Here is a 12,455-nt window from a genome sequence, read left to right as displayed (position 1 = left end):
TTTGCAGAATCCTGTATCATGTGTTAGCCTCTGCTTGGAGGGATATTTGGGTAGAAGTGAGTCACATTTCCAAGCTTTTGATTAAGATTAAAAGGAGAAGGAATATGTTAAAGGACCCAGGCCTTCTTTGGAAGAAGTTTGTGCTGCAGACAAGACATGAATGTCCCAGCTGCTGGGGTGTGAGAGGAAACCTTGCCCTTCTCCAGGCGCAGGACCTATGGTACTCGTGGAAGGAATGAGGTGCAAACATGAAGAGTGGATCCAGGTGACAACATTGCCTTGGCCACTTGTGCTGATTAAAAAATAGAACAAATGAAAGAAGGGAAAAAGCAGCAGAAGCAGCAGGCCAAAAAGCTCACAGGGCACCTGACATAAACAGGAGCAATTGCTGTGGGAAAGGGAACCAGTTTATTGTAAAAAGGATTCAAACCACCAGAAATCTCAGTCTATCACGTGTCAAAAGATCTGAGCTGGAAAACATTTCTGTTCTTTTCTTCCACTATGTTTTGTCATCTTGTGCTCTGGGAATGTCTTGAACAGCTGTTAATAATTTATACGTTACAGTGGCATATTAAATCACTTGGCTGTCACATGGCTTTGAAACACAGGGTCCCTGGGTCTGCCCTGGATGATGAAGAGAACTCCTGGGTTTTCCAGGTGCCAACAGGTTTTGCTTTTATTTCTTGTAACAGTGGGATATGCAGCCTGTTAGAACATGATGCATCTGCACTAGAAAGCAGGTTTAGACTGGCAAAAAAACCCAGCCTGATGAAAATACCCTCCAAAATCTGTCTGTTCCTTGGAAACATTGCCCAGTTGGGATAACAACCATAAAACTGGTAATCCTTACACTGAATCAGGAAGAATTTACTTTTTTTTTTTTTAGCCTGTGCAGTGTTTCCTTGTTGGAGAAGATCATCATTTACTAGTCACATTTAAGGCCTAGAACTGCGGTGCTAAGTTTGCAACCTCAGCCACATCCCATCCTGGCCCTAACTGACCCACCCTCAAAACTGACACTGAATGGGCTGTGAGAAGATGCCAGGAGTAAAAGCTCTTTTGAAACCTTCAGAGAAAAATGCTACTTAATAGCAAATTATTACTGTCCTTATTTTGAAAAAAGGTATTTTCCATACTAAGGACTTTCACTCTGAATAGCTCAGCAGGGCTTTTCCTGTAGACTTACTGTACTTTAAAAATGCAAAATCTGCATCATGCAGAGAAGGCCACAAGCAGAGGAAAGAGAAAGAAAGATGCAGGTTGGGGGTAACGTAAGGAAAGGAACAGACAGGACAGTTAGAGGAAAGATGCATGAAAAAGGAGAGGAACAGAACTGAAGTGCAAAGCGAAAGCAAAGGGTGTCATTCCAGTGGCTTCAGGAGTGCAAAGTGATCATCGACTGTTGCTGGTTTACTGGAGGGCAAATTATAACACCTGCAAAAGGGAAGATGAAGGATTTCTTACCTCTGCTGGGACTGAATGTCCTTTTTCAACAGTCTCTGTGGAAGGAGCCTTTGCTGGGCACGTGCTGCCAGCAGTGGCCCAGGGCCAGCGGGCAGCAGCTGCGGCCCACACACGACGCACCTTCTGCATAGAGGCTGTCAGGCAGGGACAGGCACTTGATCTTTCTACAGCGTGCAAGACCCTGTTGGAAAAATGACCATTGACTTTCCGTGGGTTTGGAGCAAACTCTCACAAAGCAAAGCATCTTCTGCAGAAGTTTGCGTGGCGCAGACGGGGTGGTGTGTGTGTTACCGCCGTGCACACCTCGGTGCAGCTCAGGCGTCGCTCCCCTCGACACCCAAGGAGCCGATGAGCCGGGATGACACTGGGCAGGCTGCGGTGCACGTGGCTCTTTCTTCCTTTTTATTTTCTAAATCAAAATGACATTGAAGACAGAAGATCTGTTGAAGTGCAAAGACAAGAGTGCCCTCTATTGTCACCGTGCTTCCAGCACCTTCCATCCTTCCTCTGAGGGCTCCGAAGAGGCGCCTCTGCCTCCCAGCCTCTCCTTTCGTTTCCTTTCCTTGTTGCACAGTGATGACAACCCCCCCAAAATTCCATGTAATTCAAGCATAAGCCGCGTCCCCCCAGACGAAAGTTAAACAGGGGGTGCCGCAGCAGCTGGATTTCACATGCGTCCCATCCACGGCAAGGCCTGAGTCACAGAAATTGTCTTTAAGGATGAACATTGGGTGGAAAAATCGAATGAGGTGCAAAAATGTATTAAATTGAATGGCTTAACTGCAGCAGAGGCCACAGGCCTCGCACTGGGCCCTGGGGCCTCCTACTGCCCGAGGGGTTTGCTGGGCCTGGGCGCTCGCAGGGCGCCCCCCTCACCTCCACCCTCGCTGGGCAGGAATGGATCTGAAATCCTGTCAGGATCCTCTCGTGTTTCCAAACGAACAGGAGGAAGCGTCACCGCACACACGCGGCGGCTGGAAAAGGGCAGTTCCTCCGCACAAAGGGGCCAGAACGCGATGCAGACGCTTCAGCGCATCATTGTTCTCACCACACGCACGCAGGAATTACAAACGTTACAACGTGCAGCAAGTCCTGCCTCAGGAAATCCGCCCGTCCCGGGCCCGAGGGCGGCGGCGCCTCCTGCCCCGTGGCCGCCATGACACCGCCCGCGCCCCCGGCTCCTTCCCAATTGGGTGTCCCCGTCGCCATGGCAACAAGCAGCTTGGAGGCGGGTGCGGGCAGCCGGCTTCCCCTATCCAACGCGCCTTCGAAGCGGATCCGCGCTCTGATTGGTGGTCACCGCTGTGAGGTAACGAGGGGCGGGCTGTTCCGCCTCGGGTTTCCCTTCGCAATGGGGGACCCGCTTCCTCATTGGCTGCTGCTGTTGCCCCGGCGACGGGAGGACGCGGCGCGGCCCGGCGGGACGCAGGGCAAGCCCTGCGGGAGGCCCCGCCGCCGCCATGGCGCAGCCCGGGGTCCTCATGACCAAGGAGCCGGCGCCGCAGTCGGTACCGGCCTCCGACCTGCCCATGAAGTTGTCCGAGGTGGCCCTGAACACGGGCGCCTACTCCTCCAGCGGCCTGGCCACTGCAGGCTTCCGCACCGCCAAGTACCTGCCTGGCGAGTGGCACCAGAGCAACTATGACATGTACCACAAGGCCTTCGCCGGCTGCAAGCAGGGTGAGCATGACCGGGCTGAGGCCAAGGACCTGGCCGAGTACACTGCCCAGCGTGCCCAGTGCGCCCAGCAGGACTCCACAGCCGCCCTGGGCCACCGCCTGCAAAACACACACTTCTGGAAGTCCGAGCTCCAGAAGGAGATCGAGGACCTCGATGCCGAGACCAACCTTCTGGCAGCCCAGAAACTGCGGCTGGAAAGAGCGCTGGATGCCACCGAAGTGCCCTATGCCATTGCCACCGATAACCTGCAGTGTCGGGAGAGGAGGCAACCCCCGGATCTGGTCAATGACGAGGTGGAAAGAGAGTTGCTGAAGGTGAGCAGGATGTTGGGATCACAGAATCACAGTGCTTGGGGTTGAAGGCATCTCTGGGGATCACCCAGCCCAACCCCTGCTAACGCAGGGTCACCAGAGCAGATCGCACAGGGTTGTGTCCAGGCAGGTTTTGAATGTCTCCAGAGAAGGAGACTCCACAGCCTCTGTTTCTGGTCTCTAGAAGAGTGAGCAGCTTGGTCAGCAGGTGGTAACTACAGCTCATGAAGGAATGTTCTGCCCTAGTGCCGCCTCCTGGCAGCCTGGACTCTCTCTGTCACTCTTAGGTTTAAGGAGGATTGTTTAAAATCCTCCTGTTTAAAAAGTGTTTAAAATCATGTGAGTGTGACTGGAGGAGACCAGATCCCCTCTCTCAGACCAGATCTAAACAAAATGAAAACAGAGGTTTCCTGAACGAAGGTGGGCATCCTATTCTGGCATTAAATTGCTCCTAGCCTCCAGTTGGATTAAAGTCCTCTCATCTCTGCAGGTTACTCTTTCAAAATACAGTACATGAGCAGACTGTTCAGGACCATGGAATGCTCCTTGCCCGTTTCCATGCTCGGGCTGTCCAAATGTGGCAGTTTCTGCCGTTGCCTTTGACTGCTGAGTCTGATGCCGTAGTCTTGCCAAGGTTGACGACAAGGTGGTGATCTAACGCTGAACTACGGTGTCTCAACGCAAACCGTCATTTTAAACGTCCTGCAGGACAGCAGCACAGGTGTCCCCAAACTGTACAATGTAGCTGGGTGACACAGACAGGTGGTGTTTCTGACAGGCTGGTTCCAACAAACCCGAGACTCTCCTGAAATTTGCTTGACCCTTTTCCTCCCATGGAGGACTCTTTGCTCCAGCTGACACTTTGTTATCTGTCCCTGAGATCCAGCACTGTATGTGAGCTGCCTTCAAAGCTGATGTAATTATTGTGGCTGCACATGTTACAAAGAACAAATTCTTGGTCATTTTTCATTCTGGAATGATACATATTCTAGTGTCCCACAAACAGATTAATGATTATTTTCCTGCAGAATCCAATATACTGTGCAAGTTGATTCATGATGAGCTACTGATTAAACCAGACGATTAATATTTGTTGTTAGAAAAATATTGAAGAGACTTACAGATTTGATGGCGTGATAGGATTTAGCAATATTTTAATGGGAATTGTGTACAGTGGGTGAATTGTAATCAATACCTAAGAGGTTGTTGCAGTCAAAAACATAAATGTGAGAGGTGGTATATAGGATACTTCAGTGTGTGAATTGTTACAAGATTCAGATTACAGAAAAAAAAATTTCATCAGCTGCTGATGTTTTAGAGAAGTCTGTAAAAAATGTAAGATTTACCCCCCAAAAAAACATTTTCTGGCAGGATTTCTGTCCTGTATTTCTTTCCTCCTGATATCAGAGAATAGTTTGTGCATTGCTCAGAAGTCCAGCTGCTGCTGCTGCTGCTAATTCTTCACCTGAAATTGTGATTGTCTGCTCATGAGGACAGACTGTCAACAGCCAAGTGGGATGTCAGCAAAAAGGAGTGATGTGGGTTCAGATGAGGCCTGTGTACCAGCAGCAGATGGACCCTTGAGAAATGAAGACTTTGTTGCCATGCCAATGGCCTTTGCAGCGCAGAAGGAAGAGGAGTGCATAATATCTGAGGAAATCCTTCCCATTTTCACAGAGGAATAGATTTTATGGCACGAATGTTTGCAAATAGATGTTAAAATGTGGCTTTGCTGCCTCTTTAAGCTGCAGCTATGCTCTACACCTCTTCCACTGGAAGAAATCGGATGGTACCTTGTATTTCTTACTCTTTCCAAAACTGACTAATAATTCTTGACACTTAGAGCTGCTCTTCCATGAATTCAGACTGTTCACTGCGCAGATGTCCACATTAATGGCCCAGTTCACTGGTAGCTCTGTGTTACAGCGTTTGCTTATTTGGAGGAGCTATGCAAATTTTATCACTAAAGTACTGACGTACTTTTTCTGAATGCCGCTTCCTTGTCCAGTCACTTTCTGCTCTTGACTCTCTTAACAAATGGTAATGCAAGGGAGCTCAGGAGCAATTTGTTTTCTTACTATGCAAAAACTGAGGAAAAAAAAGAAATTATTTCCAAAAGTCAGCTATGTGAAGAAACAGACATTCTTTTCCTTGAGGTTTTAATTTCACAGTTAATTGATATTCTAGGGCATTTTCCTTCCTTTGAAATTCTTCCTCTCCTACCAGCTTTCAGCTTTCTGCACATTTCCTGGTTCCCTGAGGTGAAATAACCACCTTTCAGCAGCCCCTTGGCAGATGACATTTAAAAAGACAACATTGAATACATATATACAAGCAGTTTGTAATCTCTGCATCTAATTGCACTTTTATTATCTGTTCAGTAGGAACCACTTCAGATGACTCACAAAGCAAAAAAGAACTCTCTCTGGTGAAGGTTTTATGCATTCAAAGAAGATCTGGGGTTTTCCTGGTTTTTGGCACACCATCTATTTCTTTTAGGGAGTTTTGGTTTCAAGTCATCTGTCCCATTTGCTTTGCAGCATGGAGTCATATTTAAATCACCTGTTGTGATACATCCCACCACTAAATAGCCACAGCTGGAATGAGGGATGAGGGTATTGAAGTGAAAGCTCCTCACCTGCACAGTAAAATCAGCTGTTAGTTGGAAATTCATTGACTCCACTTAACAGCATATTCATCTTTTCTTAATGAAGTCCTAGTTAAGAAAAAGAAGCAGAAAGACACAATTGTTTTTCAATAAGGAAGAATATTAGATGACTAAAATCAAGATAAAATCTCTTAAAGAGAATAATTTTATTTCTTTGTGCTCCTGCATTGGAAATAGCTGAATTCATTAAAAGCAGTACATGCATCTGCTTTCTATGAGGTTTTTGACTTTCATAACCCATATGACATCTCCTCTGAATCCTCTTTCCATCAGTTTAGTGGCAATTCAGTATGTTTATGTGCATACATTTAATATTGAAAATGTAAGCCCGAGCAAAGGACTTGCCGCATGGTGGTATACTGCCAATAAATCCTGTTTCAGCTGCATATATTCTGCATTTCAAGGTTATTTTCTCATGTCCAGTGTCCGGATTCATTAATGGAGTGCCAGACATGACTGGGCATCAGCAGATGTACTTACATTTATGGCATTTTTTAAACCTAGAACTGTATTTGACTCAGAGTCTTGATTTGCTTTTGTTTGCGGTGCTGGTGTGTGGGACGTCTGGTGTCACGTTATTGCTGATGGATGGATGGATTTGTAATCAAGGGCAGTTAGAAACCAGCTGCTCCTTCGCTGCGTTATCCTGGCCCTGGGTGCTGTATTTAGACATCACTGACATCTGCAAGTCACCGGTGTAAAAAGACAGGCTGCAAAAAAACCCCCTGAATTTATAAATTCACGGAAGGCACAAACATCTGCTCTTAAACATTTTCTTTGCACCATTAATTAGAGACTTACAAAGTCATGAGCTGGGATGGTTTTATCACTAGATTTGAGGAAAATCCAACTTTTGCATCGTAAACATTGAATACTGTAATAAAATAAATGGCACGCTAAACTATAAAATGTTCTCTCCCTGTTAATTGACAACCATTTATAATAACAGAAGTTTATTAGTAGTATTAGCCATGGAGAAGACAGCTGAAAAGAAGCCAAGATCACTTCAAATGTGACAGTATTTCATTTTAATAGACAGCACATGAAGACATATATGTGAAAAATAAGGCGAAATAAAAAGATATTTCATCCACCGAGTCCTCTCATGAGCTGAAGAAATGCAAATCTAAGTTTCTGTTATCCTGTGAGCCAGCAAAGCTGCTAGCGAGTAAAACTCTTTATCCTGCTTTTACTCTCTTAATGTGGACTGGGCCATAAAATGAATTGCCAGCACAGTTCTGCGCACAGACTAAATAAAGATCACCCAGTCTGCCCCGTGACAAAACCCAGATCTGCCCCCAGCATTTTAATGTGGAATCACCCACATTTTGGTGGTTGAAATCACACAGTCTGGGCGGGCCCCGTGGGTTGTACCGCGATGTCCATCGGTCCAGCGGGACCGAGGGACCTCGATCGAAGCATCTTCAACTTCAGCCTTGTGCCACAGCTCCCCCCAGCCATCCAACCCACCTTTTACCTGTTCTAAAACTTAAGAGAAATCATTTAGTAGGTAAATGTTGAAAATTCATTGTCATTCATGCCTGCTCATCCACTCTAACTCATCTTCAACTGCCATTAGTTATGAGAACTGCATCTTCAGTTTTAAATGTCATATTTGAATGCATATCTCCTCGACGGGGAATCAGTTTTAAAATTTTAGTTTAGGTCATTCGACAAGGGAATTCTTTGGTTTTGTGCTATTTCACTTCTTCCATGTGAGAGACCTTAATTGCTAAAGGAAGGGTTTTCTCATTTGAAATTGTGCACATTACTCACAGGAGATTGTCTCTTTATTTACGTGGAGATGCACTACCCAACACAAAACAATATAAATAATATAATATAATATAGTATAGTAATATAATATAATATAATATAATATAATATAATATAATATAAATCTGTTCTGGATATCCTAGAAGTCTCACTGTTTTTATCTAGGAAGCTGAACTTATCAGAAATATCCAGGAGCTTTTGAAGAGAACTTTGATGCAAGCTAGCAACCAGATGCAGTAAGATGTTTTTCATGATACCTTAGTAGCTAATTTATATAGCTAAATAATTCCTGACATATAGGGGTACAATGCCCAGTGGAGCCACATGCATTGCATTTAAACCTGAGAAGAGGTACTCAGTGATGAAACTTCAGGATTTTCAAGTAGAGTGCCTCAATATGAAGGAGTTAACTGTGGGAAATATTGGTATTTTAGTCGTGGGTTGTTTTGTTGTTGGTTTGGTGGTTTTTTTAAAATCTGGTCCAATTTGTGCTATTCTATGAGATAAACGAAATATTGTTTTTAGAAAGAATGTCTATAAACACAAAATAATTTAAAGTAGTTCTGTTATATCAATTAAAGTATGAGGATAATCTGAGTTTAGGCTTCACTTTTCATAACTCTCTTAAGAGCATTTTAGTACTATTATCTACCAGCACAATCTTTTTAATTCCTTAGGTGAGAGTGACATCTGGTGTTAACAGTTGATAAGAACCCACAGTCTTGGGTAACCTGAAGTCATTCTGGTTAATTTGGTGACATGGGACTCAGGTTCAGGGTAGTGGTCAACACATCAGGCTTCTTGCTGGTATAGCAGATAGTTGTGAGAGTGTTTTGTTAGGATTTCAGGACGAAAGTTTCTGTTCTCGTTGTTCTTTGAAAGACAAAAGCTCAGGGCCCAGCTTCACAGGCGTTTGTGACAGTCTTGTTAATTGTACTTTTTTTTCCACTAACACTGATGACTTTTCAGATTAAATCGAGATCACAAAGAGATTTGTGAGAGGGACTGGTCAGACAAAGTTGAAACGTACAACATCGACGATAAATGTGGAAGATACAATAACCAGAGCACCAACGTCCAGTTCCATCCTAACTCGGTGAAGTTTGAAGAGAGGTGAGCAGTTCCTGTCATTATCCTCCACAAATAACCCCAGTAAGATAAAATACATCCTTGCATCAGTGAAAGCTGTAATGCTGCTCTGAATTAAAGGTGTAGTTACTGCTGCTTTGGACTTAAAATGTCATAACTTTAAAACAGCTAAGGGTTAGTGAAGGTGGTGCAACCCTCTCAGCACGGCGTGCTGCTCATGGCGAAGCTGGTTCACCATATGCAGACTGAGTTAGTGGAAGTTTTTATCAGAACTAATTTGCTTTGTACTTTTAAAGCCTGATCTAAATCCCATTGAGACCCACCGCTTGACACCGGCAGGCATGCCATTCTTTTGGGAAAGGCACATGCTGCTTCCACACAGAGGGGATGACTATTACAGTAAATTTTGCTGCTTCCCCCTCTCCTTTCAGGCCATTTTCATATGATGCAGTGTCCCAAGTCCTATGTCGTTCCTTCTGCTGCTCAACATAGCAAAGTATAACCAGAGATAGTGTTTCTTTTTGTTTCAAAGTAGACACAGACTGTAAAGCTTGAATATATTAATCTGTTTATTTACAGATTGGTCATTTAACTGCTTGTGCTTGCATAAAAAAGAATAAATATACTTTTTTTTGCCTTAGTAGTACTAGCTACAAATGGAAGGACTTTGTATGATTTTTTTGTTATGTATTACTTCCCTCAGAGGCCACAAGCTGAATGAGAGTTTGTTAATTTTATAAAGAATTAGTCTTCTTCCTTCGTGTTAAGTCTAGACTGCATGCAGCAGCAAAAAGAAACAGTGGTGGACAACACTTTTGTAGGGAGAGAAACAGCTTCAGATTGTCTTAAGTGCAACTTGAACAAGAGCGCAAGGTTCCTATTTGTATTAATAGACTTTCCGCTTTTCTTCCAGTGCCTCAACACCAGAGACATGGGCCAAGTTCACTCATGACAACATCTATAGGGCAGAACGAGAAAAACTGGCTTCTGGCAATCTTCGTGTCTTGATTGACAATATCCTTCATGACGTATCTGAGGACCTGAGGAGGCAATGTGATACTGTTAACGAGGCTTTTGCCAAACGCTGCGAGGAGCTGGAGGATACAAAACACAAGCTAGAGTATCATTTGAAAAACGTAAGTGTTCCTCTTGAAATGCTGGCTACAGGTGTGACAGTCTCATTTGAGACTCTAGGAAAAATATCTTAGTCCATGTCAGGTACAGAACACAATTTTGTGTCAGCTTGGTATCTGATAAGAGTATTTCTATTTCTGTACTTCTATTTCTTCTATATCATGGCCAAATAGGAGGCCAAAACTATAACTGCCTCACTAGGACCATGAACAGATGTACAGCATGCACAATGTGCATTTTCTATTAAATGGTTCTTTTTCTTGGACATCATCTTTAGGTGCTTCGGGAGATCGGAGATCAGGAAGCGAACATCGCTGCTCTCAAACAAGCCATCAAAGACAAGGAAGCCCCGATGAAAGTTGCTCAAACAAGGCTGTATGACAGGTCTTTTAGGTCCAACGTAGAGCTCTGCAGAGATGAAGCACAACTCAGGTAAACACTATTAAACAAGTCCTCCAAGGGGTCCATTCTATCCAGAAGTGAGGTTAGACAGCTTTTGCACTTTTTTGGCAACACATGGCCTCTAGCTTTTATTACTAGGTTAGCTTCTGCTATAAGTCAGGAATAATTCAGTTGACCAAAATCACGGTGAGAAAAATGTCTTTTTAACCCAACATATTCGCAAATAGAAAATCCATAGACTCAAGTCTGCCTTTTGTCTCTGTGCTTTCACCTCTGAACTGTGCGGTTTCTTTTTGATTTAGACGATCCAAAAAAATCTGACAGCAAATGGATCATTTGCAACTCTTGCTGTTAGCAGAAGCTCACCACAAGGTGGACTTGTGTGCTGGGTGAATTATGCATCAAGCGCTGAGAATGTAAACGAGCTGCACAAACTCACAGCCTGAGACAAGTCCTCAGGACTACGAAGCATTTGGCTCATGGCATTTGGTTTTCAGTAATAATCCATTTTAAAACTGGAGGTCAACAAATCCTTTCAAATGAAAGGTCTGAATGTCACATTTGTCGGTTTCGATCTCATTATAAGCTTTGTAATTGATTCTCCTCCTTCACATTTTCCTGCCCTTAGGAAAAGTGGGGAATCAGCTTTTGCAGGCTCACAGTGCCCTCGTAGCCCACCGTTCAAAGCCAATATGCTGCTCTTTATATGGTGAGGAAGAAGTTTTAGTTAATCCAAACGCTTTATAGCGTCTCAGGCACACTCATTTCAAGTCCTGATCCAGAAAACCATCCATGTGCACGCTTTTCAGTATATGCATTGCCTTTAATGGGATTTAAAGACACGTAGACGCCAGTCCTTTGCTGAATGGGCACATGTTTAATCGCCGGGCTTATTCTGTGTGTAGTGACTCAGTTTGCAGAGCACACAGGGGTCTCGATTTCCCAGGAAGCAAATACTCTGCAGGCAGATCGCACTGAGGCACCTCACCCTCCCGGACTTCCAGCTGAAATGATGGGCTTCTTTTAAAATGGTTAGCTGATTTTTTAAAATGGTGTCCCGCTGCTTCTTTAAAAGGCTTGTATGCTTTTAAAGACTGTTTTCTGATGTCTGGTGCAAGTTTCATCTTTAATAAATGAGTTTTATACCAGTGAACGGATAGCAAAACCAGGCTTAACAAAATGCTGATCCAGTGAAACTGGGTGACTTATTTAACAATTTTTGTCCTAGAATTCTTAGTACAACTGTCCTACAGAGTGGGAGAAGGTGAGGACGGGTAGTTCCACTGTGCTTAGTGGCAAAAGACATTCTTGGAAGTACCTAAATCATGTACAGAAGCTGTGAAAGTGAACTCTGCTTTTGACCAAGTGCGCAGGACCTCTCTGAGGTCTTTTGTTATTATGATTCTACAGCTGTTGATCTTTATTCCCATTACAGTTCATATGTCTCTTTGAACACAAACTGGCTTCTGATAATTTTTTTATTATTTAATGTCATTCTGTTCAGCTTGATCAGTGAAGTTGAAGAACTAACGGAGTCCATTGCAGTCCTGAAGAAAAAACTGATGGAATCTGAACAGACTCTGAGGAACCTGGAAGACACACGGATGGATTTAGAAAAAGATATAGCTGTGAAAAAGAACAGTATTTTTATTGACAGGCAAAAGTGCATGGCCCATCGCACACGCTACCCTGTTGCTCTGAAATTAGCAGGTTACCAGTAGTAATCTCTGTGCTAACCATGCAAAGTCTGGAAGAAAAATGTAGTCTAGAATCTTTCATGTGCAATACATGGATAGTATTATACACAGAAGTACTGTATTCACTGTTGTTTTCCTCTATTTGGATTAAAATGCATTAGTTGTATCGTGGGCTTTGAGTCTTGCCTTTAAAAGTTCAGTCTGAGTGCAGATGTTTATAGTGAGTTTAGAACA

At 43.9% G+C, this 12,455-nt stretch overlaps 1 protein-coding gene across 1 annotated transcript; it reads left to right on the top strand.

The window, feature by feature from the left end:
• Positions 1-2,924: 2,924 nt before the first annotated feature.
• Positions 2,925-12,245, top strand: TEKT4 (tektin 4). The gene is made up of 6 exons (XM_065645068.1): positions 2,925-3,458; positions 8,065-8,135; positions 8,869-9,012; positions 9,902-10,124; positions 10,400-10,554; positions 12,029-12,245. The coding sequence occupies exons 1-6, from the start codon at positions 2,925-2,927 to the stop codon at positions 12,243-12,245; spliced, it is 1,344 nt and encodes a 447-aa protein (XP_065501140.1).
• The last annotated feature ends 210 nt before the right edge of the window (positions 12,246-12,455 follow it).

The sequence above is a fragment of the Caloenas nicobarica genome, chromosome 14 (assembly GCF_036013445.1).
Source record: "Caloenas nicobarica isolate bCalNic1 chromosome 14, bCalNic1.hap1, whole genome shotgun sequence".
In the NCBI taxonomy this organism is placed as follows: Eukaryota; Metazoa; Chordata; class Aves; order Columbiformes; family Columbidae; genus Caloenas; species Caloenas nicobarica.
This window is presented reverse-complemented; position numbering and strand designations above follow the sequence as displayed.

Bases quoted from the DNA above. Each gene is read 5' to 3' on its own strand.
- TEKT4 (XM_065645068.1), top strand. From the start codon at position 2,925: ATGGCGCAGCCCGGGGTCCTCATGACCAAGGAGCCGGCGCCGCAGTCG. The intron at 3,459-8,064 runs GTGAGCAGGATG...GTTTTTATCTAG, and splicing joins TGGAAAGAGAGTTGCTGAAG to GAAGCTGAACTTATCAGAAA. The intron at 9,013-9,901 runs GTGAGCAGTTCC...CTTTTCTTCCAG, and splicing joins TCGGTGAAGTTTGAAGAGAG to TGCCTCAACACCAGAGACAT.